This window comes from Halichoerus grypus, chromosome 7, assembly GCF_964656455.1.
Source record: "Halichoerus grypus chromosome 7, mHalGry1.hap1.1, whole genome shotgun sequence".
Classification (NCBI taxonomy): Eukaryota; Metazoa; Chordata; class Mammalia; order Carnivora; family Phocidae; genus Halichoerus; species Halichoerus grypus.
This window is the reverse complement of record NC_135718.1, coordinates 152,825,151-152,852,476: the sequence shown is the minus strand read 5'-3', so window position 1 is coordinate 152,852,476 and position 27,326 is coordinate 152,825,151. Positions and strand designations below refer to the sequence as shown.

Here is a 27,326-nt window from a genome sequence, read left to right as displayed (position 1 = left end):
AGCCTCATTTAAATTTATTTTAGTTTTACCCAGTTTGACCTCACATTATTATTTATTTTTAAAGCTACATTTCCCATAAACCTTCTACAATTATCTTTTTTTATATTCTATTTTGTCCTATGTTTTTCTTTAAAGAATTAACCTTGTTTTAGGACAAAATTAATTTCTTTATCTCAAAAAAAAGCATCTCCATTCCTTACACCCTTTCTGACCATAAACACATCCCACTTTTCTGGTATATGAGGATATTTCCCATATGATTTCTAGTAGCTTTCATTACACATATTACTTAGAATTCTTAACCCTCGTGAACTTTCTTTTCTATGAAAAACTAATAAGTGAGCCATTGTGAACTGTTTGTTCTATCAGCATTTTTTAAACTTGAAAATTTATGAAGACATTTAAAATTTCTAGAAACGTGTGTCACCTGAATTTTGTAATTAACATTGACATACCCAAGTATTTTAGTTTTTCTGTACTAAGCCTAAAGTAGGGAAGCCTGTGTTTAGTAATGCACGCTCCAGGATTTTGTCTTATCTGGAAATGATCTAAACATTTAATGGCTTGAACTTAACTCAATTGTTTGACTTAGCAAAACTTGATTTTTAAACTATCAAAGATTTTGGAGCTATTTGGAAATCTACTTACAAACCTTTTAATCTTTTTCACAACTATTTAATTTAATTGTTCTTAACAATTATGTACAGATTACCCACAAAACTCATGAGGCATTAGAGGAAGTCAGCCAACATATATGTTTTGTTATTGTTGTTGTTGATGGGTCTTATACAAGATAAGGTATCCTTATTCGGTTAGCAAAACAGGTAGAAGTGTTATATTTAATGCTGAGAACTCTAAAAACATGTTTGTTTTAATTAAACCATCAATCTCAAACTAGCTTTTATATTAAATATTTTCCAATTCACACAAACTTGAACAACATCTGAGTCTGCTTCTATCTTTTTGAGTTTTAGAATGCCCAATCCTCACAACTGTTTGTGTTCAAGCCCAGTAAATAGCTCTTTCACAAATTGATTTTAGCAATGCCTTCCCAAGGCAGAAACATATTTACAACACAGTATAGACAGATATGAACATACAAGACAGAGGTAGAACTTACAGCTTCTGTTTTTAAATTACTGACATCAAAAAGGTGCAAAGTTCACTAATTATAAAAGTTGCATTTGAGGTATTTTGTTTGTTTTTTTGTTTGTTTTGGGCAGATGGAATAAATGAACATGATTTGTCTAGATGGCTAAAGATTTTTTACATTTAAATTTTTTTATTGTTATGTTAATCCCCATACATTACATCATTAGTTTTAGATATAGTGTTCCATGATTCATTGTTTGTGCATAACACCCAGTGCTCCATGCAGAACGTGCCCTCCTCAATACCCATCACCAGGCTAACCCATCCTCCCACCCCCCTCCCCTCTAGAACCCTCAGTTTGTTTTTCAGAGTCCATCGTCTCTCATGGTTCATCTCCCCCTCCGATTTCCCCCCCTTCATTCTTCCCCTCCTGCTACATTCTTCTTCTTCTCTTTTTCTTTCTTAACATATATTGCATTATTTGTTTCAGAGGTACAGATCTGAGATTCACCAGTCTTGCACAATTCACAGCGCTTACCAGAACACATACCCTCCCCAGTGTCCATCACCCAGTCACCCCATCCCTCCCACCCCACCCCCCACTCCAGCAACCCTCAGTTTGTTTCCTGAGATTAAGAATTCCTCATATCAGTGAGGTCATATGATACATGTCTTTCTCTGTTTGACTTATTTCGCTCAGCATAATACCCTCCAGTTCCATCCACGTCGTTGCAAATGGCAAGATCTCATTCCTTTTGATGGCTGCATAATATTCCATTGTATATATATATACCACCTCTTCTTTATCCATTCATCTGTTGATGGACATCTTGGCTCTTTCCACAGTTTGGCTATTGTGGACATTGCTGCTATAAACATTGGGGTGCACGTACCCTTTTGGGTCCCTACTTTTGTATCTTTGGGGTAAATACCCAGGAGTGCAATTGCTGGATCATATGGTAGCTCTATTTTCAACTTTTTGAGGAACCTCCACACTGTTTTCCAGAGTGGCTGCATCAGCTTGCATTCCCACCAACAGTGTAGGAGGGTTCCCCTTTCTCTGCATCCCCGCCAACATCTGTCATTTCCTGACTTGTTAATTTTAGCCATTCTGACTGGTGTGAGGTGGTATCTCATTGAGGTTTTGATTTGGATTTCCCTGATGCCGAGTGATATTGAACACTTTTTCATGTGTCTGTTGGCCGTTTGGATGTCTTCTTTGGAAAAATGTGTGTTCATGTCTTCTGCCCATTTCTTGATTGGATTCTTTGTTCTTTTGGTGTTGAGTTTGATGAGTTCTTTATAGATTTTGGATACTAGCCCTTTATCTGATATGTCATTTGCAAATACCTTCTCCCATTCTGTCAGTTGTCTTTTGGTTTTGTTGACTTTCCTTTGCTTTGCAGAAGCTTTTTATCTTGATGAAGTCCCAATAGTTCATTTTTGCCCTTGCTTCCCTTGCCTTTGGCGATGTTTCTAGGAAGAAGTTGCTGCGGCTGAGGTCGAAGAGGTTGCTGCCTGTGTTCTCCTCCTTTAGGATTTTGATGGACTCCTGTCTCACATTGAGGTCTTTCAACCATTTGGAGTCTATTTTTGTGTGTGGTGTCAGGAAATGGTCCAGTTTCATTCTTCTGCATGTGGCTGTCCAATTTTCCCAACACCATTTGTTGAAGAGACTGTCTTTTTCCCATTGGACATTCTTTCCTGCTTTGTCGAAGATTAGTTGACCATAGAGTTGAGGGTCCATTTCTGGGCTCTCTATTCTGTTCCATTGATCTATGTGTCTGTTTTTGTGCCAGTACCATACTGTCTTGATGATGACAGCTTTGTAGTAGAGCTGGAAGTCCGGAATTGTGATGCCGCCAGCTTTGCTTTTCTTTTTCAACATCTCTCTGGCTATGCGGGGTCTTTTCTGGTTCCATATAAATTTTAGGATTATTTGTTCCATTTCTTTGAAGAAAGTGGATGGTATTTTGATGGGGATTGCATTGAATGTGTAGATTGCTCTAGGTAGCATTGACATCTTCACAATATTTGTTCTTCCAATCCATGAGCATGGAACGTTTTTCCATTTCTTTGTGTCTTCCTCAATTTCTTCCATGAGTATTTTATAGTTTTCTGAGTACAGATCCTTTGCCTCTTTGGTTAGATTTATTCCTAGGATCTTAAGGTTTTGAGTGCAATTGTAAATGGGATCGACTCCTTAATTTCTCTTTCTTCTGACTTGTTGTTGGTGTATAGGAATGCCACTGACTTCTGTGCATTGATTTTATATCCTGCCACTTTATTGAATTCCTGTATGAGTTCTAGCAGTTTTGGGGTGGAGTCTTTTGGGTTTTCCACATAAAGTATCATATCATCTGCAAAGAGTGAGAGTTTGACTTCTTCTTTGCCGATTTGGATGCCTTTGATTTCTTTTTGTTGTCTGATTGCTGTGGCTAGGACTTCTAATACTATGTTGAATAGCAGTGGTGATAGTGGACATCCCTGCCGCATTCCTGACCTTAGGGGGAAAGCTCTCAGTTTTTCCCCATTGAGAATGATATTCGCTGTAGGTTTTTCATAGATGGCTTTTATGATATTGAGGTATGTACCCTCTATGCCTATACTCTGAAGAGTTTTGATCAAGAAAGGATGCTGTACTTTGTCAAATGCTTTTTCTGCATCTATTGAGAGGATCATATGGTTCTTGTTCTTTCTTTTATTAATGTATTGTATCACGTTGATTGATTTGTGGATGTTGAACCAACCTTGCAGCCCAGGGATAAATCCCACTTGGTCGTGGTGAATAATCCTTTTAATGTACTGTTGGATCCTATTGGCTAGTATTTTGGTGAGAATTTTTGCATCCATGTTCATCAGGGATATTGTTCTGTAATTCTCCTTTTTGATGGGATCTTTGTCTGGTTTGGGGATCAAGGTAATGCTGGCCTCATAAAATGAGTTTGGAAGTTTTCCTTCCATTTCTATTTTTTGGAACAGTTTCAGAAGGATAGGTATTAATTCTTCTTGAAATGTTTGGTAGAATTCCCCTGGGAAGCCATCTGGCCCTGGGCTCTTGTTTGTTGGGAGATTTTTGATGACTGCTTCAATTTCCTTAGTGGTTATAGGTCTGTTCAGGTTTTCTATTTCTTCCTGGTTCAGTTTTGGTAGTTGATACATCTCTAGGAATGCATCCATTACTTCCAGGTTATCTAATTTGCTGGCATAGAGTTGCTCATAATATGTTCTTATAATTGTTTGTATTTCTTTGGTGTTGGTTGTGATTTCTCCTCTTTCATTCATGATTTTGTTGATTTGGGTCATTTCCCTTTTCTTTTTGATAAGTCTGGCCAGGGGCTTATCAATCTTGTTAATTCTTTCAAAGAACCAGCTCCTAGTTTCGTTGATCTGTTCTACTGTTCTTTTGGTTTCTATTTCATTGATTTCTGCTCTGATCTTTATTATTTCTCTTCTCCTGCTGGGTTTAGGCTTTATTTGCTGTTCTTTCTCCAGCTCCTTTAGGTGTAGGGTTAGGTTGTGTACTTGAGACTTTTCTTGTTTCTTGAGAAAGGCTTGTATTGCTATATACTTTCCTCTCAGGACTGCCTTTGCTGTATCCCAAAGATTTTGAATAGTTGTGTTTTCATTTTCATTGGTTTCCATGAATTTTTTTAATTCTTCTTTAATTTCCTGGTTGACCCATTCATTCTTCAGTAGGATGCTCTTTAGCCTCCATGTATTTGAGTTCTTTCCGACTTTCCTCTTGTGATTGAGTTCTAGTTTCAAAGCATTGTGGTCTGAAAATATGCAGGGGATGATCCCAATCTTCTGGTACCGGTTGAGACCTGATTTATGACCTAGGATGTGATCTATTCTGGAGAATGTTCCATGGGCACTAGAGAAGAATGTGTATTCCGTTGCTTTGGGATGGAATGTTCTGAATATGTCTGTGAAGTCCATTTGGTCCAGTGTGTCATTTAAAGTCTTTATTTCCTTGTTGCTCTTTTGCTTAGACGATCTGTCCATTTCAGTGAGGGGGGTGTTAAAGTCCCCCACTATTATTTTATTGTTGTCGATGTGTTTCTTTGCTTTTGTTATTAATTGCCTTATATAATTGGCTGCTCCCATGTTAGGGGCCTAGATATTTATAATTGTTAGATCTTCTTGTTGGATAGACCCTTTAAGTATGATATAGTGTCCTTCCTCATCTCTTATTACAGTCTTTGGTTTAAAATCTAAATTGTCTGATATAAGGATTGCCACCCCAGCTTTCTTTTGGTGTCCATTAGCATGGTAAATGGTTTTCCACCCCCTCACTTTCAATCTGGGGGTGTCTTTGGGTCTAAAATGAGTCTCTTGCAGACAGCATATCGATGGGTCTTGTTTTTTAATCCAATCTGATAGCCTGTGTCTTTTGATTGGGGCATTTAGCCCATTTACATTCAGGGTAACTACTGAAAGATAGGAATTCAGTGCCATTGTATTGCCTGTAAAGTGACTGTTACTGTATATTGTTTGTGTTCCTTTCTGGTCTATGTTGCTTTTAGGCTCTCTCTTTGCTTAGAGGACCCCTTTCAATATTTGTTGTAGGGCTGGTTTCGTGTTTGCAAATTCCTTTAGTTTTTGTTTGTCCTGGAAGCTTTTTATCTCTCCTTCAATTTTCAATGACAGCCTAGCTGGATATAGTATTCTTGGCTGCATATTTTTCTCATTTAGTGCTCTGAATATGTCCTGCCAGTCCTTTCTGGCCTGCCAGGTCTCTGTGGATAAGTCTGTTGCCAATCTAATGTTTCTACCATTGTAGGTTACATATCTCTTCTCCCGAGCTGCTTTCAGGATTTTCTCTTTGTCTCTGAGACTCGTAAGTTTTACTATTAGATGTCGGGGTGTTGACCTATTTTTATTGATTTTGAGAGGGGTTCTCTGTGCTTCCTGGATTTTGATGCCTGTTTCCTTCCCCAAATTAGGGAAGTTCTCTGCTATAATTTGCTCCATTATACCTTCTGCCCCTCTCTCTCTTTCTTCTTCTTCTGGGATCCCAATTATTCTAATGTTGTTTCGTCTTATGGTATTGTTTATCTCTCGAATTCTGCCCTCGTGATCCAGTAGTTGTTTATCTCTCTTTTTCTCAGCTTCTTTATTTTCCATCATTTGGTCTTCTATCTCACTGATTCTTTCTTCTGCCTCATTTATCCTAGCAGTTAGCATCCCCATATTTGATTGCACCTCATTAATAGCCTTTTTGATTTCTACTTGGTTAGATTTTAGTTCTTTTACTTCTCCAGAAAGGGTTTCTCTAATAACTTCCATGCTTTTTTCAAGCCCAGCTAGTATCTTTAAAGTGATGATTCTGAACTCTAGATCTGACATCGTACTAATGTCCGTATTGAGTAGGTCCCTGGCAGTCGGTACTACCTCTTGTTCTTTTTGTTGAGGTGATTTTTTCCGTCTTGTCATTTTGTGCAGAGGAGAATAGATGAATGAGAGAACAAAGTGCTAGCAGGGTAACAACGTCCCCAGAAAATATACTCTAAACAAATCAGAAAAGACCTGAAGCAGTGGGAAAAGAAAGGGAAAGAGGGAAAAAAGAAAAAGAAAGAAAAAAAGAAAAAAGAAAAGATAAAGATAAAAACAAACAAAAGCAGAACAAAACAAAACAAAACAAAAACAGAATGTGATCAAATATGATCAGGCTGGTTTATAGATCAGTGCCACACACTAGATTTTGGGTGTATTTTGGTCTGTTGAAAGACAATCCCTCCCAAAATTTTAAAGAAAGAAAAACTTATATATGTACAAAAATAAGGGTTGATATGATGAAGGGATGGAATATGACTGTAAAGATGGAAATTATAAAAAATTTTATAAAAGGATTTGATAAGTTGTTTGAAAAAAGAAAGAAGAGGATTAAAAAAAAAAAGAAAGAAAAAAGGGAGAGAATGTGATCAGGCAGGGGAGTAGAAAAAAACCATATACTAGAGATTTAGAGTATATTTTGATCTGTTAGAAGAAACTATCTCAAGATTTTAAAGAGAGAACAACTTATATATATATGCCAAAAATACGGGTAACTACTATGAAGGGATAGAATATGACTTTAAAAATGAAAAATAAAAATATTTTTTTTAAAAAAAGGGATTGATAAGATGTTGGTTGAAAAAGGGAAAAAGAAAAATTCAAAAAAGAAGAAAAAAAGAAAAAAGAAAAAAAGACAGTTAAAAAAAATAATTAACTTTGAAAGACTAAAGAATCATGGTAAGAGAGCCATGAATTCTATGTGCAGTATTCCCCCAGCGCTGGAGTTCTGCCGTTCTCATTGATCGGTAAACTTGGTCTTGGCTGGCTGTTCTCGCTGATCTTCTGGGGGAGGGGCCTGTTGCCGTGGTTCCCAAATGTCTTTGCCGGAGGCGGAATTGCCCCGCCCTTGCCGGTCCGGGCTAAGTAATCTGCTCGGGTTTGCTCTCGGGAGCTTTTGTTCCCTGCAAGCTTTCCGTACAGCTTTGGAGGCGGAGAGTGAAAATGGCGGCCTCCCAGTCTCCGCCCCGGAGGAGCCGAGAACTCAGGGTCCCGGTCCTCAGCGAGCCCCCAGAGAAAAGCAGTCAGTCACTCCCGTGTCCCCGGTCTCCGGCCACACTCCGCGCTCCCCCGGCCTGTGACCGCGCCTTTCTATCTGGCACCCGACCCCGGGTGGAGTCTCCAAACCCAGCAGATCCCCGCGGTGCGCTCCCGCACCTCTCCTCCCGGGGGAAGGAGGTGAGTCTCCCCGGATCTGCCACTTGTCGGGTCCCTGCTGGAGGAGCAGTGGCCCGACTGTGCCGCGGATCACGGTCTATGACAACCCCGAGCTGAGAGCCCGCGCCTGGGCTCCGTCTCTGCAGCCGGCTTCCCCGCTCCGATCCCTGGGAGCTCTGCCGCACTCAGGCAGCCCCGGTCTCTCTGTGACCCCGAGGGTCCTGAGACCACACTGTCCCGCGAGGGTTCCACCCCCCGCTTAGCCACCGGAGTGACGTCCCTCAGCGGAGCAGACTTCTAAAAGTTCGGATTCTGTGCTCCGCGGCTCTATCACTTGCCAGAAGCGGCCGACGGAGGCCCCTCCCCCGCCGTCTATCCTCCCGAATATCGCCTCGGATTCACTTCTCCGCACGTCCTACCTTCCAGAAAGTGGTCGCTTTTCTGTTCAGAGAGTTGTTGCTCTTCTTTTCTTCGATCTCCTGTTGAGTTTGTAGGTGTTCAGAATGGTTTGATCCCTATCCAGCTGAATTCCTGACAGGAGACGAAATCCAGGTCTCTACTCCTCCGCCATCTTGCTCCGCCCCCCTAGATAGCTAAAGATTTTTTTAAAAAGTATTTGTGGAAAAGACACTTAAGATTTGTATTTGTCCTTGGCAATTCAGGTTTTACTCTTTTTTTTTTTAATTTAAAAAAAAGATTTTATTGATTTATTTAAAGAGAGAATGAGCACAAGTGGGGGGGAGGGGCAGAGGGAGAATCTCAAGCTGACTCCACCCTGAGCTCAAAGCTATACATAGGGCTCAATTTCGTGACCCTGAGATCATGACATGAGCCAAAGTCAAGAGTCATTCTAACCCACTGAGCCACTCCAGCACCTGGGCAAGTCACCTTTTAAATGGGCTTTCCCCTCTTATTTGTAGTTGGTAAGGATTATCTCCCTGAAATTTGCATTTGAAAGGAATTCCTGGAGCAGACCAGGCAGAACTCTGTATATTTACAATTGAAAGACACAGAAAATAAATTCAAGTCCTCATTTCATCAGCAATGAGACAGTGAGTCCTCAGGTGAGGAAGGGTAGAGGGGCATTAGGAGCTATATCAGCCTTTCTCTTTTCTCTTAGGCACATGTTGTATTTTAGATTTTTTATCAGCTTTTTGTAATGAATCTTTCAATGAGACTATTTTGGAATCTTGATGCTTCTTGGAATTTTCTGCATGCCAATTAATATAGGCATCCATTTCTGTTTATTGAATTTGGGAACCCTTACTTTCAAGTGCACTTCCTAAATGAACAATGGTCTAAGTGGAATGTTCCCCATAGGGGCCACTGTAACTCTAGGTTATTTTTAATAATTTTTTTTTTAATCTTGCTCCATGAGTACATCTTCCAGGACTCTACTTCTTAGACATGAACTGAGTGGGTGCCCCAGAAGGTGGCACACTTGACTGTTTAGAATTTAAAGACCCCCATTAGGGAAGCTTCTGGGTTTCCTGGAGCCGCAGTAATACCTACAAGGGACAGTTTGTGGGACGGGGCTGTGCATATGTTACAGTGTACCTCGTTGCTCAGAAGTTTTCTTGAGGTTGGCAGGTGACCTAGTGCCAATCTAACCAGTTTGGTGACCAACTTATCCTATCTCAGGAGGCTTCTGGAGGTGGCAAGGGCTCTAACAGCCTTTCAGTGTTTGATGTGCACCCACCAACTTTGGGGCTGTTTGACCTCTGAGATCCCACTAGTAACAGCCTTTATTTACACAGACTCATTGGCTCTGATGGAAAGAAAAATTTACTACACTGACCGGTTAAGGTCACATTTCTCATGGGGTTAAATTAGTTAGATTGGGTATGAAGCCCAGCGTGGGAACTCACTTCATGAAATCATTTTGGATTTACAATTTTATAACAGGAAGTGCCTCATGGCGACCTGTCTTCATTCTCTTGCCCCTCCACCAGCAGAGCTGCTCTTGGTACCCTACTCACTAGCCTGCCTGGGACAGAGAGTGGGGCACTAGCTCTGTTCTGGTCCAGTCTCATCCTCAGCCAGGTGCTTTGTTTTTCAGTTTTGGGATTGGGCCTTCTAAGGGTTCCCACCTTTCCCTCAGCAGACGGAACCTCTTATTCTGGCACAGGGTGTGGTACTCTCCTTCCCCAACTGGTCGTTCCCCTCAGCTGCAGTGTGGTTTCACCTGTGCCCTGAGGCAATTCCCTGCCTTCCCACACTGGGTTAAGGATTCTTTCTGTGTGGGAGATGGTGGCCTTCCTGACCTTCTCAGGCAGCAACTGATCTCAGTCCACAGGCTTGTACTAGGAGAGAACAGTTCTCTGGTCTGTATCCTGGATTCCAGCTTGTCAGGAACCCCTGGTGAGGTCAAGGGAAAAAAGCCTGGAGATACAGAGAATTTCCCGAGTCTCTTGACTCTCGGGGGCTCCAGGTACTCATGCTAACCTTCAGTCATTTGTTAACAATTTTAGCTGAATTCTTCTTTCTGACTTATAGAGCATCTGTCCCAAGAAAGCAAGGGTTTGCATACCCTATATCCTCAGAGGAGTCTGTCTTTCCCTAGATTTTGGGTTAACAATTTTCCCTGATCCTTCAGCTCTGATGGATTCAAGAGACATGATTTTGATTATCCTGCTTTTCAAAATCTTAACTATGGGAGTGACTCTTTCTATATTCCAATCGACCCTTTCCAAAAAAATATTATCTTTCTAACATTGCTTGAGATTACTTCTGTTTACTTGTTAGCCAAGAAATAACAAGACAAATAGCTCAAACACATTTATCCAAATGATATAAAGCACAAATAAATATTGAACAGCCTTTAAACGCTTAAGAACACCATGAAAGAGGAAGGTCATCATGTCTAGGAGAGGCCAGGTCATAGTAAGGCAAGCATGGAACATTCGAGCAGGAACAGTAAGAAGGGAATCTGGATACATGATTCTAGAACACTCTACTAACCCCACTTCCTATAAATTCTCATGGTTTTGTATGACAAGTATAGGAGATTTACAGTGGGAATCTCTGTGTAAACTTCCTGATCATTAGCATATTTCTTTATTTTCAAGAAAAAATGTGTAGGATTCTCATTTCATCGAGTAGGATTACAACCGACATTTTGTGATGCTTAAAAAATTTTTGTGTTGAAGATCTCCATAATAATTAAGAGTAATTGGATCCCAGAACTGAATTATTCAATCATTCAGAAATAATCATTGAGCACCTACCACTTGCCAGGTCCTGTGTTAGATGTGGGGATCACCAGGGGGTAGAAACACCTGAGGCCAAACAGTGAGTCAAGATTCTGAGTGGGCAAACATCAGCAAGGATCACTACTTTAGAATATATTGTTTCCAGCAGACATGTGTTTGTCTAGAGTCTGCACATTATAATAAAACTGAGCACACCAAAATGCATAGTTCTTTATGGTTTTTCTTCCCAAATAGACTAAAACCTCCTTGCATAAAGTGATTGCTCTGTGAACACTCTATTTTCATGAGTGTAGCACGGTGCTTGGATCCAGGCAGGTGCTAAGTGACTGGTGAAAGAATATATATTAATTCAGGTCTGACTGAAGGGGGTATTCTTCAGATGTTTCAATGTCTTGTGGTCTCTGTGATGGCTACTGGTTCCTCCCTAAGAATAATGGCAGACTGGTCATTGCTGATACTGTTACATAGGAAATCATGAGGGAATCTGGACAAGTAAAAAGAGCAACTGTTAAAAAAGAAACCCAGAGGCCTAATATGGCACCTTGGGCCAGGCCATGTCCCCAAATCTTGCTTAATCCCTAACCTAACTATGGTTCCCACCTCCCCAGAAATGTTCACCTATCAGTGAAGAACTCTCTGGTCAGCACCAGTGAGGTATTCTGTCATGTGGGTCCTCTCAATCCCCCAAGGAGGGGAGGCATCTGCATGGTAAGATCCCCTGTTCTCCCAGTTAAGGGAAGGTGACCTTCCCTGAAACACTCCTTTCTCTTGTTTTGCCAAGTTCCTTCCTATACAAACTTCTCATTTGCACCACTCCTCAGAGCTCCCCTCTATCTGCCAGACGGATGCTGCCCCATTCTTGAATCACTTAATAAAACCAACTAGATCTTCAAATTTACCTGGTTGATTTTGTTTTTTAACACAAGCAGTGAGAAACAAGAGATGTGCATGAGCTGTGGTGGGGGTGAGATAGGAATGTAAATAAATGGAGGGTGTCACAAGGGCAGGAGGGACAGAGTGACAACAGCATCCAGGGCTGGGTTCTGGGGAGCCATGTGTTTTCATGGGTTACTGTCTAGATGAGAAGGAAAGGCACAAGAGGTAGGATGACTTTTCCATGCCACACAGGACTCATTCTGTAGCATTTGAATTAGGGGATGTGGAGCAGGATGGAAGCTGGTGACAGGAAGAAACTAGAAGCCAGAGAGGAGAGTCAGACCAGGAGGGGAAGTGAGAGTCTGAGTAGGTGTCCAGGGTTGAGGGAGGAGCACATTTGTATTGTTGCAGAGACCCAGGGAAGCCTTCTGTGTGGAGAAGGAAATCAGAAGAGAGGTGCCGTATGTAGGGTAGGTTTGCTAGAACAGACGTCAAAGACCTACTTTCTAAGACAAAGAAAGAACATCTGCAAATACAATGCTGTTCCTGCAACTTGTGTTGCTGGTGGTTCTCCTCCCAGGTGGTGACAGTGAAGATGGTGAGAACTCTGGCCCTGCCCTGTGGGTGCACGTGTGTATGATGTGTGTACACATGCCTATGTGTCTCTATGTGTGCATATGTGTGTAAGTATGTATGAGTTTGTGTATTTGTGTATAGGTGTGCAACTCTGTGTCTACATATGTGTACCTGTGGGTGTGTGTCTGTATGTCTGTGTTTGCATGTGTACATATGTGTGTCTCTGTGTCTGTATACATGTGTGCATTTGTATCTGTGTATGTTTGTAAGAGCGTGTAAAGTTGTGTGACTTTGTAAGTGTGCTTGTTTGTGAGTGTATGTGACCATTTGTGGTGTGGGTCCCCACCATATAGCTGGAGAAGGAGAGTGTCAGCCTGGTTCCTTCCTGAGCATCCCTGACCCCAGTGTCCTGTGCTCTTCTGAAGGATGGGTACGAAGCTCAGGGCTCTGGGGCAGCACATGTCTCCTGAGACAACTATGGCTTCCCTGTCCTCCAGATTTTGGTTCCTGTCCCTGGCACCTTCTTCTCCATTCTCTCTCCTTCCCAATGACTCCCTCTTCCTCAGTCTGTCTGTCCTTTTCCCACAGCTTTCCAGGAGCCGATGTCCTTCCAAATTATCTTGACCATATCCTTTTACAACCGTTCCTGGACACAAAATCTGGGTTCAGCTTGGCTGAATGAGCTGCAGACTCATGGCTGGGACAGTAAGACTGGGGCTCTCATTCTCCTTTGGCCTTGGTCCAGGGGCAACTTGACCACTGAGCAGCTGATGAAATTGGAAAAGTTATTGTACACATGCTCCATTGGATGTCGTCAGGTGTTTCAAGACCATGTCGCACACTGGCAGCTTGAATGTAAGTTCAGTTCCCTCAGGGAAGGAGGGATGGACGTGCAAGTGTGTGTGTCTCCTTGAGTTCCTTCTTCCTCTAGGAAAGAGCCTCCACTAGCTTCTGAAACTCAGGTTTCCCTATCATAAATCTGAATCACAACCTCTGGGCAGGGGGTAGAAGCCAGACCCCGATTCTTGAAAAGCTTCATATCTTCTGCTAATTCCCACTCCTCTCATTGACCACAGGCTGTGCTCTCCTGTCTCCCACTAGTGTCTCCCATGACCATCACTTTCCCTGGCCTCCAACCAGGCACCCTCTTTTCCCTTACTCTGTGACTGACTCCTTGAACTGTACTTTTGTCCCCATTCAATCCCACCAGCAAATTCTGTCTATGCTTTCCCTGTACCGCACTGCAGTCCCTTCACCCTAGATTGTTTTTTATCCCCAGCTCTCCTGCTGAGCCCTTCCTTATTCTCTGCCCACATCATTCATGTTTCTCCTCCAACATTTTTTCCTTCCTCTATCATTCACCTCTTCCTCTGCCTCCAGTGACCACCACTTCCTCTTTGTGTGAGCCTCCCATCAAACAAAACTGTGCTCCATTCCCTCCAATCCCCAGAACTTTCCCCTCTGCTTCTGCCCTCCAGGGATTCCACTCATCTCATTTCATCTCCTTCACTCCCCCAGTCCTATAACTCACAACTTCTCTTCCCCAGATCCCTTCCAGGTACAGCTGGCAAAAGGCTGTAAGCTACACACTGGGGAAGCATCAGAAGAATTTGTGCGGATTGCTTATCAAGGGGCAGATCTCGTGAGCTTCCAGAACATGACATGGTGGCCATCTCCAAAGGGAGGAAGTAGGGCTCAGCAGGTCTGCAAACTATTCAATCAGGACCATGTGACCAATGAGGAAACACACATATTCTTTAGTGACTCCTGCCCCAGGTTCCTCTTGAGTCTTCTTGATGCAGGGAAGGAAGATCTCCAGCGACAAGGTCAGTCCTGTTCCCTTCCTCCATGAATTCTCTACTCTGCACTCATAAATTTACACCATTCCTTCAAAGAAGGAGCCAAGAGGGAGATGGGGGTTGGTGATAGGTTTCAAGAGGTAGTAAGATGTGTCTATCTAAAGTGATGTGAAGATCTACCCTCTCAGTTCTGTGAATACCTGTCTTGTGTCTGCAGAGAGGCCAGAGGCCTGGCTGTCCACTGGCCCCAGTCCCGGTCCTGGCCATCTCCTGCTGGTGTGCCATATCTCTGGCTTCCACCCAAAGCCTGTGTGGGTGATGTGGATGCGAGGTGAGAAGGAGCAACAGGGCACCCAGCGAGGTGACGTCCTGCCCCATGCTGATGGGACATGGTATCTTCAGACGTCCTTGGATGTGAAAGCCAGTGAGGCAGCTGGCCTGTCATGCCGAGTGAGACATAGCAGTCTAGGAGGCCAGGACATGGTCCTCCACTGGGGTGAGAAAGAGCTGGGACCCACCTGGGAAAGGAGGTCGTTGGTAGTTAGAGCAGAGTGTCAGAGCCAGATGAAAATTTGGGTTGCTAGGGATTCCAGACCAAAAATGACTAAAATCAGTAAACCAAGGAATGGAGAACTAAGGGTGGGAGCCCTCTAGATGTTGAAGGATGGAGAGGGTTGGGTGAAGGGTCCATCTCAGGAAGAATGGGAGAAGTGAAAGGAGGAAGGGTGGTTGGTGAGGCAGAGAATTACAGGAGCAAAGAGGACCAGGGAGGTGCAGTTCAACTCGGGTTGGATGGGAAATGACACACTTTGTGCACCAAACCCACAGAACAGCCCCACTCCGTGGGCTTGGACTTCCTGGCAGTAATAGTGCCCCTGGTGCTTCTGGCAGTTCTGGCGTTGTGGCTCTGGAAACGCTGGTGAGTCTCTGGAGCCACCTTCCTCCTCTTTCCCATGTATCTCCCTACCTTTCAGTCTGTCCTCAGCCCTCCTGCTCCTACTGCTCTTCCCTCCTGCAGTCCTCACCTCTACTTGCTGCAGAGTGACTCCTCCTCTGTTCCTCCCAGGAAAACACACTGGAGACCTCAGTGCACTGGCTTCCATTTGGAGTGAGATCCCAGCAGCCCAGGCTCCAGGATTTATCTAAACCCAGCTCAGCGGTGATGTCCTTGCAACTCTACATGCAATTTTGTCTTTCAGTTCTGCTTAATTACCTGTTGTCACTATAAGTTTAGTGTAATTTAGTGGGATTTGTTGTTGTGACCTGATTCTGGGACTTTAAAATTCAAAATTTAACTCTGGTGGAATGAAGTCCCAGAACCTCCATGGGACATCAGGCATCAAATGTCAGTTCCTCGAGAGCCTTCCCTGATTTACTAGTGGAAGCAGTCTCTGCCTGGTGAAAATTTCCTCAATTTTTAGTCGCACTTTGGCGAATCTATTTCTGACCCCACCCCGTATTGTCCCCTGTGAGGTCCCTTTTCTTCTTCTAATACTTAGACCTGTTGAGATCAAAGTCCATGTTTTTTTTTTTTTTGACTTTTTGGTACGGTGTCTGACCTACATGGAATATGTCCTCAATAAAAATCTGTGTTGAATATTTGCCACATTTATAGCTTTTTCAGCTTCTTTTACTTCCTGACATGTTTGTAGTAATTGAGATGTTTGATGCTTTTCTTGTTAAAAGTCTTTTTTTTTTTTTTTTTTTTGCCGAGGGACTTCACATTCTCATGGTTCCTTGTGTCAATTCTGAGCCTGAGGAGAAACACGGTTTTACCTGTGACCATTCGAGTTATTTAACTGTAGACATTTATTGGAGTGGACCTGTTGCTCCAAGTATTCTGAATAAAAAGAGGAAGGCAGGATACTTGCTGTGTGTGAGGCTCAGGGATAGCCACAGAGTTGTCACACTGGGGCTTGTTAGAAATAGAGGGTCTTGGTCTCAGCTGAGAGTCACTGAATCACAATTTGCATTTTAGCAAAACCAGCAAGGGATTCACAGAGGCATAAAATATGAGAGGCACTGATATAGGTGATGCCTGAGAGGTAGCAGGGCAAGTGTGTCCCTGAACAGAAAAGAGATGGTCCAGGAAAGAGAACAAGAGTGCTATGGTCAGGAAGGAATGGGGATCCAACAAGGACCATGCCTTCAGTGCCTCCTGGCATTCATGGCTGCTGTGTTATAGTCACTGAGGGCACAGATATTGAGCCATTGTTTCTGGGAGAAATCTGGGGTTGGGTTCCTGGGAGCCTCTGCTTATAATACTTTCCAACTGGTGAGTACACAGCCTGGATTCATGTGTGTTTCTGTGTAAAGACAGCTTCTTTTTTTAAAAAATTTTATTTTATTATGTTAGTTAGTCACCGCACAATACATCATTAGTTTTTGATGTAGTGATCCACAATTCATTGTTTTCGTATAACACCCAGTGCTCCATGAAGTACGTGCCCTCCTTAATACCCATCACCAGGCTAACCCATCTCCCCACCCCCCTCCCCTCTAAAACCCTCAGTTTGTTTCTCAGAGTCCATAGTCTCTCATGGTTCATCTCTCTCTCCAATTAAAGACAGCTTCTTAATATATATGTATTTCCAAATAATTCATTGTGTGACGTATTTCCCTATGCTGAAATACTAGCTCAGAAGTGTAACATTTCTCAGCTTGGTACTGTGATCATCAGTGTCTTTGGTTTTAGCCCCACAGTTATTGCCTATGGCGCTTTTAGAAACAAATAAACAAGAAATAGTCATCATCTTATGAATCCACAAGTATAGTTTCTTTCTCCCCTTTTCGTGGTGTTATCTTAGTGTCCTAGATGTTACTTTAGCACTCTCTGGCTCCATATAAATGTCATGAATATCTTATTTCTTTTCCTGGATTTACTGCATTGATAATTCATTACCTCTCACCTCATGGCCCACACCTCTGCATAGGGAGACTGAGTGAGCCTTACCTGCACAAGTGTTTTGTCATGAGGCACATCCCACCTTCTTGTGCTTAGGACACCAGTCAGCCCTGAAGCTCTGGGCTTCAGGGCCTTTTTAAACACTGAAATCACCAAGAAAGAGCATGTAATTCAGAAAACGTGACACCAAATGGGCCATGAGCAAGACAAGTGTTTACAGTGTGGCAATTAACACGGGAAGGCTGAGGGGCACATGGCTCAGCCTCACCAGTCAACACATAAAGTGGGTGACATATTTCAGGTCTCTCTCTTTGCCTCTTTGAAGAGTGGTGAGCACATGTGTCTGGGGGCTACAAATCAACATCAGCAGGTAGGCCAATCAGCACAGACAGACTCCATGAATGATGAAGACAGACCCTTTGTGACTGATGACTCCCATTCAGTGGGAATGGAAACATCCATGGCTATACTTCAGTTACTCTTGGTTTCATTAATTAACTCAGCAAACCATTCTCAAGCCTGGCCATGTAGCTGGGACATCTTGAATGTCAAGTAGTGGGGGAGGAAAAGGTCTTCTATGTCTCCAGAGATTGAACACTTTGCCTTCCTGATTTGTTTACCTTTTTCATTTTGTTTCTATTTTCTTAGTACAGGAATTTATGTGGATTGAACTAGGGGAGAGGAACTTAGTTCTAATTTGTTTAGGGGCTGAGAGAGGAGCCCAGGGCAGTGGGGCATCCAGAGAGATCACATGCAGGCTCCCAGCCCTACACATGTGGACATTTCTGGAAACAACAAAACAAAACAAAACAAAACAAAACATTGGGATGAGAGGGGTGGCAAAGTTAAAAATATAGGAATGGGGGAGAGCAAATCATGGGACGTTTGCAATCTTCCCACCTGGATCAGACTGGTTGTTTCTCTAAGTTCAGTCCACCTTGTCACCCTCACATGGCCACCATGTGGTTTTTGGATGGTTGACTCCAACCTCATGTGTAGCCTTGGGCTCTGATCAGCCTGAGACCATCAGGAGAAAGCATCCTTGACAATGAGCCAGGTTGAAGGATGGACAGGTAACCGGCTGCTAAGGCCAATCATCAGACAGATGCCATTTGTATCACCCAGAGTGATGGTTCAGGGCCAGGTACCTGCTCCAGGTGGCACAGGTTCCACAAAGTCTGATTCTTGTGGTCGATGGAAGGGAAAGAGATGCTTTCTCCTGTCCTGGATGAGAAGATGCAGAGTATAAAGATGGAAACAAGTACCATCCATTTTTCAGCACCAGAGAAGCAAGCCTGAGGATGAAATTTGCATGCAAGTAGGCAGAGAAATTGTATAAGTGAAATTTGCTAAGAACATAGATCCAAGGTGTTCTCACCACAAAAAAAGGAAAGAAAGGGAAAGAAAAGAAAAGAAAAAAAAAGGGGGGTATTTTTTGGGGACCCTTTGGGGAGGAGCTAAGTTGGCAGAGTAGTAGGAGGACCCCAAGCTTTCCCCAACCCTGGAACACAGCTAGGTGAATATAAAATCCTTCTTAATAACCAAGATATCAATCTGAGGATTGACAGAACAAACTGCACAACTAGAAGGAGACAAGAGGCCACAACATGGAAGGTAGGAGGTAGGGCATCACGCTTTGGGGGAGATACAATTATAGGTGCTGTGGAGGGGAGGGAGGCCTGGTCACCTACAGAGGAGAGAGAGAGTGGGGAGCACCCAGGGTATCACAGAAGGAAAAGAATTCCCCACAGCCATTGACTAGGAAAGTGGGAGTGGTTGATTTTTGTGAAATTTGCAACTAGTGGAGCTCAAAGACGAGTTTTAGAGGTCTGTGCTGTGGCTAATGTTGAGTCCAGTGTGCACTGCAGTGCTCCTGTGGGGAAGGAGGGCAGAAGTCTGGGGATAGATAGCATGATCTGAGGATCCCCTGGGACACATGGGAGAGACTGTTTCACCTTTTGGGGTTCATCTGGGAGAGGTGGCACCACCTCTCTGGGGACAAAAGAGCTGGAGGGCACCATTGCCCTCCCCAACCCCAGAGCATGGGCACGGAGACATTGCTGCGTGTGGCTAACCTGGACACTGGTTATTTGCTGCACTTTACTACAAACTCCATGCTCCTGTGCCTGGATGCAACTGCCCTTCTGGGACAAACCTGCACCAGTCCCAGTGTGGCGAGACCCTCCCTCAGACAACCAGCATGGGTCCCTGACATGCCAGGTCCGGAATGTTCAGAGGTTTAATGCCTGGGATTGATCCCAGGGGTCACTGTGCTCCCTGGCAGATAGAAGGTCAGGACACAGATAGGGTGAAGGCAGGGATCTCAGGGACACCTGGAATATACCAAGGGAGAATGTTCGCTCTTCTGGGAGCACTTCCCTGATAGTAGCGGTAGGGAATCCCTTTTTTAGGGATGAAGGGGTTGCTGGGGCTTTTTCTCTCCCCTGCCACTCGCATAAACTAACTTCAGTGAGCAGGACAGTGTCAGCAGTAGTGGTCTATACTGCTTGTACCTATCCAACTCCCTGTGTTCTGCAAGGGCTTTCCTTCTTGGGCAAGTGTGCCTGAGAACCAGAGCAGCAGGCTCCTCCCCCAGAAGACCAGGGAAATCTCCACATTCACCACATCAACTGACCATATAGTTCTGCAAAACTTCAGTTCTAGTGAAAATAACATCATGTCTCATTTAACAGGCAGACCAGGGCACACAGAGTTAAAACTCACCACACACTGAATAAGGTCCAAACACTCTCCACTACAGTCAAGGATATCCTCTGCAGATGACTGATTGGAGTGGAAGAACAGTCAAAACACAGTAGCAGAGTACACACAGCACATACCAAAGACTCCCTGAAGTAACAGGCCCTGTACAGTATATGGTTTCTTCTTCATAAGGCCATTACTCCCAGGAACAAGAAACATAACAGGCTTTCATAAAACACAGAAGAAGACAGGGTGCTACACAAAATGCCAAGATGGAGGATTTCATCCCAAAAGAAAGAACAAGAAAATGTCACAGCCAGGGACTAATTGAAATGGATAAGTAATATGCCTGATCCAGAAATCAAAGCAACAATTATAAGGATACTAGCGGTGTTTGAGAAAATCATAGACGACACCCAGTGTCCCTTACAGCAGAGATAAAAGACCTAAAAACTAGTCAGGCCAAAATAAAAAAAATGCTATAACTGAGATGTGAAACCAAATGGATGTAATGACCACAAGAATGGAAGAAGTGATATGGAAGACAGAACTATGGAAAATAATGAAGCTGAAAAGAAGAGGGGAAGAAAAATATTGGATCACAAATGTAGACTTAGGGAACTCAGTGACTCCATAAAGTATAAAAAACATTCATATCTTAGCAATACAAGAAGAAGAAGAGAGGAAAAAGGAGGCAGAAGGTTTATTTGAGCAAATTATAGCTAAAAAATTCCCTGCATTGGGGAAGGAAATAGACATCCAAATCCAGGAGGCACAGAGAACTCACATCTAAATCAACAAAAGCAGGCCAACACCAAGACATATCATAGTTAAATGGGCAAAATACAAAGAAAAAAAATCCTAACAGCAGCAAGACAAAAGAAATCCCTAACTTACAAAGGAGGACAAATAAGGTTAGTAGCAGATCTCTCCACAGAAACTTGGCAGGCCAGAGGGAGTGGAATGATAAATTGAAAGTGCTGAATGGGAAAAATATGCAGCCAAGAATACTCTATCCAGTAAGGCTGTCATTCAGAATAGAAGGAGAGATAAAGAGTTTCCCAGACAAACAAAAACTAAAGGAGTTCATGACCAACAAGCCAGCCTTGCAAGAAATATTAATGGGGACTTCCTGAGTGGGAAAGAAAGAGCAAATGTGACAAATACTAGAAAGAAACAGAGAAAATCTCCAGAAACAGAAACAAAATAGGTTATAAAATAGCACTAAATCCATATCTATTCAATAATTGCTCTAAATATGAATGGACTAAATGCTCTAATCAAAAGACATAGGATGTCAGAATGGATGAAAAAATAAGACCCATCTATATGCTGCCACAAGGGACTCATTTTAGACATAAAGTCACATGCAGATTGAAAGTGAGGGGATGAAGAACCATTTATCATACTAACGGATGTCAAAAGTAAGCTGGAGTAACTGTACTTATATCAGACAAAGTAGATATAGCACCAAAGACTGTAACAAGAGATGAAGAAAGGCACTATATCATATAAAAGGGGTCTATCTAACAGAAGATCAAACAATTGTAAATATTTATGCCTCCAATTTGGAAGCACCCAAATATGTAAACCAATTAATTACAAACATAAAGGAACTCATTAATAATACTACAATACTAGTAGGGGACTTTAACACCCCACTTACAGCAATGGACAGATCATATAAGTAGAATATCAACAAGGAAACAATGGCTTTGAATGACACACTGGACAAGATAAACTTAATATTCAGAACATTTCATATAAAAGTGGCAGAATACACATTCTTTTCAGGTGCATAGGAGGCATTCTCCAGAATAGACCACATACTGGGTCACAAATCAGGCCTCTATATATACAAACAGATTGAGATCACATGACAGATGCTTTCTGACCACAACACTATGAGACTTGATGTCAACCACAAGAAAAAATTTGAAAAGACCAAAAATACATGGAGGTTGAAGAACATCCTACTAAAGAATAAATGGATCAACCGGGAAATTAAATAAGAAATAAAATAATACATGAAAACAATTGAAAATGAGAAAAAGACTGTCTAAAACTTTGGGATGCAGCAAAGTGGACATAAGAAAGAAGTATATAGCAATACAGGCCTACCTGAAGAAGTGAGAAAGTCTCAAATACACAACCTTACCTTACACCTAAAGGAGCTAGAAAAGGAATAGCAAATAAAGCTTAAAGCCAGCAGAAGGGGGATAATAATGATTACAACAGAAATGATGTATTGTATGGTGACTAACATAATAAAATAAAAAAAAGAAATAAATGATATAGAAACAAACAAACAAAAAGCAGTAGAACAGATCATAGAAACCAGAAGTGGGTTCTTTGAAAGAATTAATAAAATTGATAAACCCCCAGCCAGAATTATCAAAAAGAAAAGAGAAAGGAACCAAATAAATAAAATAATAAATGAAAGTGGAGAGATCACAAAATACAAACAAGTATAAGAGAATATTATGAAAAATTATATGCCAACAAATGGGGCAATCTGGAAGAAATGGATAAATTCCTAGAAACATACACACTACCAAATCTGAAACAGGAAGAAATAGAAAAATTGAACAGACCAATAACTAGCAAAGAAATTGAATCAGTAATCAAAAACCTCCCTAGAAGCAAAAGTCCAGCACCAGATGGCTTCCCAGGGGAATTGTACCAATATGTAGAGTTAATAACTATTCTTCTCAAACTGTTCCAAAAAATAGAAATTGAAGAAGAATACAAATTGATTCCATGAAGCCAGCATTACTTTGATTCTAAAACCAGAGACAGACCCCAGTAAAAAGGAGAATTAGAAGCCAACATCCCTGATGAACATGGATGCAAAAATTGTCGATAAGAGACTAGCAAATTGAATCTAACTGTCCTTTAAAAGAATCATTCACTACAATCAAGTGGGATTTATTCCTGGACTGCAGGGGTGGTTCAATATTCCCAAATCAATCAACATGATACACCACATTAATAAAAGAAAGGATAGGAACCATATGACCTTTAGATGCAGAAAAAGCATTTGAAAAATACAGTAACATTTCTTGATAAAAAAAAATTCAAGAAAGTAGGGATAGAAGGAACATACCTCAACATCATAAAGGCCATATGTGAAAAACCTACAGCTAAAATCATCCTCAATGGGGAAAAACTGAGAGCATTTCCGCTATGGTCACAAACGAGACAAGGATATTCACTCTAGCCATTTTTACTTAACATAGCACTGGAAGGCCTTAGCCTCAGCAATCAGACAACAAAAAGAAGCAAAAGGCATCTAAATTGGCAAGGAAGAAGTCAAACTTTCACTATTCACAGACTACATGATATTCTATATAGAAAATCTGAAAGACTCCACCAAAAAACTGCTAGAACTGATATATGAATTTCGTAAAGTCACAGGATACAAAATCAATGTACAGAAATCTGTTGCATTTCTACACACCAATAATGAAACAGCAGAAAGAGAAATCAAGGAATCTGTCCCATTTACAATTGTACTGAAACCCATAAGATATGGAAACCAAGGAAGGAAAAGTCTTGTGCTCTGATAACTATAGAACAGTGATGAAGAAATTGGTGATGACACAAAGAAATGGAAAAATATTCCATGCTCATGAATTGGAAGAACAAATATTGTGAAAATACCTATACTACCCAAAGAAATCTACACATTTAATCCAATCCCTATTAAAATACCACCAACATTTTTCACACAACTAGAGCAAACAAACCTAAAATGTGTATAGAACTAGAAAAGACCCTGAACAGTCAAAGCAATTTTGAAAAAGCAAAGCAAAGCTTGAGACATCACAATTCTGGAATTCAAGCTGCATTACAAAGCTGTAGTCATCAAGACGGTATGGTCCTGGCAAAAAAACAGACACATAGATCAATAGAACAGAATAGAGAGCCCAGAAATGGACCCTCAACTCTATGGTCAACTAATCTTTGAGAAAGCAGGAAAGAACAAACTGAGGGTTTTAGAGGGGAGGGGGTTGGGGGATGGGTTAGCCCAGTGATGGGTATTAAGGAGGGCACGTATTGCATGGAGCACTGGGTGTTATATGAAAACAATGAATCGTGGATCACTACATCAAAAACTAATGATGTATTGTATGGTGACTAACATAACATAATAAAATAAAATAAAAAAAAAAGAATGTCCAATGGAAAAAAAGACTCTCTTCAACAGATGGTGTTGGGAAAACTGGACAGCAACATGCAGAAGAATGAAAACGTACCAAATTCTTACACCATACTCAAAAACAAATTCAAAATGGATGAAAGACCTAAATCTGAGATCAGAAACCATGAAAATCCTAGAGGAGAACACAGGCAGCAACCACTTTAATATGGGCCGTAGAAACTTATTAGATAGGTCCCCCGAGGCAAGGGAAAGAATAGAGAAATAAACTATTGGGACATCATCAGGATAAAAATCTTCTGCACAGGGAAAGAAACAATCAACAAAACTAAAAGGCTGCCTTCAGAATGGAAAAAAATATTTGAAAAATGACATATATGATAAAGGGTTAGTATCCAAAATCTATAAAGAACTTATCATAATCAACACCCATAACACTAATGATCCAGTTAAGAAATGGACAGAAGACATGAATAGACATTTTTCTGAAGAAGACATGCAGATGGCCAGGAGTCACATGAAAAGACACTCAACATCAATGATCATAGTGAAATACAAATGAAAACTGCAATGAGATATCATCTCACACCTGTCAGAACGGCTAAAATTAACAACACAGGAAACACCAGATGTTGGTGAGGATGCAGAAAAAGGGGAACATTCTTGCACTGTTGGTGAGATTGAAAACTGGTGTAGCCACTCTGGAAAACAGTATGGATGTCTTCAAAAAGTTAAAAATAGAACTTACTCTATGACTCAACAATAGCACTACTATGTATTTACCCAAAAATTATAAAATACTGATTCAAAGGGACATAAGCACCCCAAGGTTTATAGCAACATTTATCAACAATAGCCAAATACTGGAAAGAGCCCAGATGTCTGCCGACTGATGAATGGATAAAAAAGATGTCGTATATATATACAATGGAAGATTATTCATTATATAAAGAATGAAATCTTGCCATTTACAAAGATGTGGGTGGAGCTAGAGTGTATTCTGAGCAGGGAAATAAGTCAGTAAGAGAAAGACAAATACCATATGATTTCACTCATATGTGAATTTAAGAAACAAAACCAGTGAACATAGGGGGAAAAAAGAGAGAGAGAGGCAAACCATAGAAGAGACTCTTAAAGATAGAGAACAAACTGAGGATTTGATGGAGGGATGTGGGTGGGGGATGGGTTAGATGGGTGATGGGCTTTAAAGAGGACACTTGTGATGAGCACTAGGTCTTTTTTTTTTTTTTAAGATTTTATTTATTTATTTATTTGAGAAAGAGAGAGAGAGAGAGAGAGAGAATGAAACAGCATGAGAGGGGATAGGGTCAGAGGGAGAAGCAGGCTTCCCGCTGAGCCGGGAGCCCGATGTGGGACTCGATCCCAGGACTCCGGGATCATGACCCGAGCCGAAGGCAGTAGCTTAACCCACTGAGCCACCCAGGCGCCCAAGCACTAGGTCTTGTATGTAGGTGATGAGTTACTGAATTCTACACCTGAAACTAATATTCACAGTATGTTAACTAACTGGAATTTAATTAAAAAAAAAAAAAAGAAAGAAAGAAGAGGGTTAGGATGTGAAGTGGTGGCCATGTTAATTGGCCTGGTTGTGGGCATCATGTCTCCATGCGCACATACACTAAAATATCAAGTGGTTACTTCATTTTATGTTTTCAAAAAGAAAGCAGAGTTTATTGGCCAGCAAATAAAAGTATTCAAACATGTGATGAATGCTACATAAAATATTAATTTTCATGATTTGCTTCAATAGAAGTTTTCTTGACCAATTCTGCATTTTCCTTACAAAATGCTGCATGCCTCACTAGAGGCTCCATAGGTAAGGATGTGCGCATCCAGGTGCAGCTTCCTGCATGCCCCATGTGCACCGGACTCCTGTGGTTCTTCAGGCCGTCCTCTCTGAGAAGTTGTTGGAAGACTTTCCTTGGGATGACCTTCCTTCATGTCACATCACAGGCTCTGCTGCACCTGTTAGAGCCAGCGAGGGCCCACAAGGCCTGTAGTGCCTCCCAACCTTCCTTCCTGGGAGGCTGGAAAGCTGCACACTGTCCATAGGTCCAATGTTCCTTTATCCCCATACTCCAGTGATGCCGAAAACAGCAGCAACAACAAAATCAAAGCATCAGAAAGGCAAAGGCATATACACAGACCCACAGAAGGGGCTGGATCCCCAATGACCCTGGGGTCCCCAGTTCCATCAGCCAATACATTCCCCATATGGCTTAAACCCAACAAGGTGTATTTCTATCCTTTGTGACTGGTAGATCCCCTGTGATAGAGGTGGCCCCTAGGGGATGCTAGGCTAACGTCTCTCTTCCTTGCAGGTTCCTCCTCACTTCCCTCTTCTTTTCCTTTGATTTTTGAAAGTATTCCTTTATTCTTTTTCTTGCCTGTTTGCCTTTTTTTTTCCATGTGTTCTCATCTTGTGACACTCTTCCCCTGTCTTGCATGTTAACCCTGACATCTGGAGCAATCCCTGTCCTGGGTGTTTTCATAGATTCTAACAAACCACTGGTCAGAAATTGAGGTGCTGGGTCTGCTGTTGGCTTAAGTAACTGGCAAATCTTTATACTTCAGGGTTTTCCTACAGATGAAAGGACAAGCTGCACATGTAATAAACCAGGAAGTGTCATGCCAATGACAGTTTAATACTCAAAATGCAAGAAATTTTCCATGGAATTCTTGACACAATACATCGATTCATTCTTTTGTTTCATCACTTATTCAGCTTTTACTATTTGTATGGTAATCATATTCTGAGAGTGGTTCCAACAGGTAGGAGAAGCAGCTCTGTGTGCAGATATTTAAGATATCAGGAATAATCTCTTCCTCTAAGCTCCTTCCTTTTTCATGTCTACATTTAATCACCCAGATTCAAACTTCAGACTGTTCAATAAGAGAAGTCAACCACATATATGTGAAGATCTAAGTGGCTTTATTAAATGATCCATGAATCAAGAGACTCCCCATCTGGCATGCAAGGGTGCTCTCCGAGGAGTTGTATGAAATGGAAGGTTTTTGTAGAGGGAGGTTGGGGCCAGGGAGTTAATAGCAAAAGATCATTGTTTGAGGAGTCAGGCCTGTTTTCTTGGAGAAAAGCAAGAGGTCTTATCATACATATGACCTCATTTGCCTGTGGCATATGGAGAGGACTCAGGTGACAGACTCAGTAGTGCTGGTGGAAAGGAAAAGTTCCTGCTTGACTGGTTAAGACCAAATTTCTGGGGGAGGTTGAAACTGTAATTAGACTGGGTATGAAGTCCCAGTGT

At 41.9% G+C, this 27,326-nt stretch overlaps 1 protein-coding gene across 2 annotated transcripts; it reads left to right on the top strand.

Moving 5' to 3' along the window:
- Positions 1 to 12,305: 12,305 nt before the first annotated feature.
- LOC118521328 (T-cell surface glycoprotein CD1a-like) lies at positions 12,306 to 15,877 on the top strand. 2 transcript variants are annotated; one of them, XM_036069798.2, is made up of 6 exons: positions 12,306 to 12,492; positions 13,059 to 13,325; positions 14,018 to 14,296; positions 14,487 to 14,600; positions 15,098 to 15,188; positions 15,336 to 15,877. In XM_036069798.2, the coding sequence occupies exons 1-6, from the start codon at positions 12,432 to 12,434 to the stop codon at positions 15,379 to 15,381; spliced, it is 858 nt and encodes a 285-aa protein (XP_035925691.1). In that variant the 5' UTR covers positions 12,306 to 12,431; the 3' UTR covers positions 15,382 to 15,877. The 2 variants fall into 2 exon arrangements, with proteins under 2 accessions (XP_035925691.1, XP_035925689.1); XM_036069796.2 differs by having other exon boundaries at positions 14,487 to 14,765.
- Positions 15,878 to 27,326: the final 11,449 nt, after the last annotated feature.

Bases quoted from the DNA above. Each gene is read 5' to 3' on its own strand.
- LOC118521328 (XM_036069796.2), top strand. From the start codon at position 12,432: ATGCTGTTCCTGCAACTTGTGTTGCTGGTGGTTCTCCTCCCAGGTGGT. The intron at 14,766-15,097 runs GTGAGAAAGAGC...CCAAACCCACAG, and splicing joins GGACATGGTCCTCCACTGGG to AACAGCCCCACTCCGTGGGC. The intron at 15,189-15,335 runs GTGAGTCTCTGG...TGTTCCTCCCAG, and splicing joins TTGTGGCTCTGGAAACGCTG to GAAAACACACTGGAGACCTC.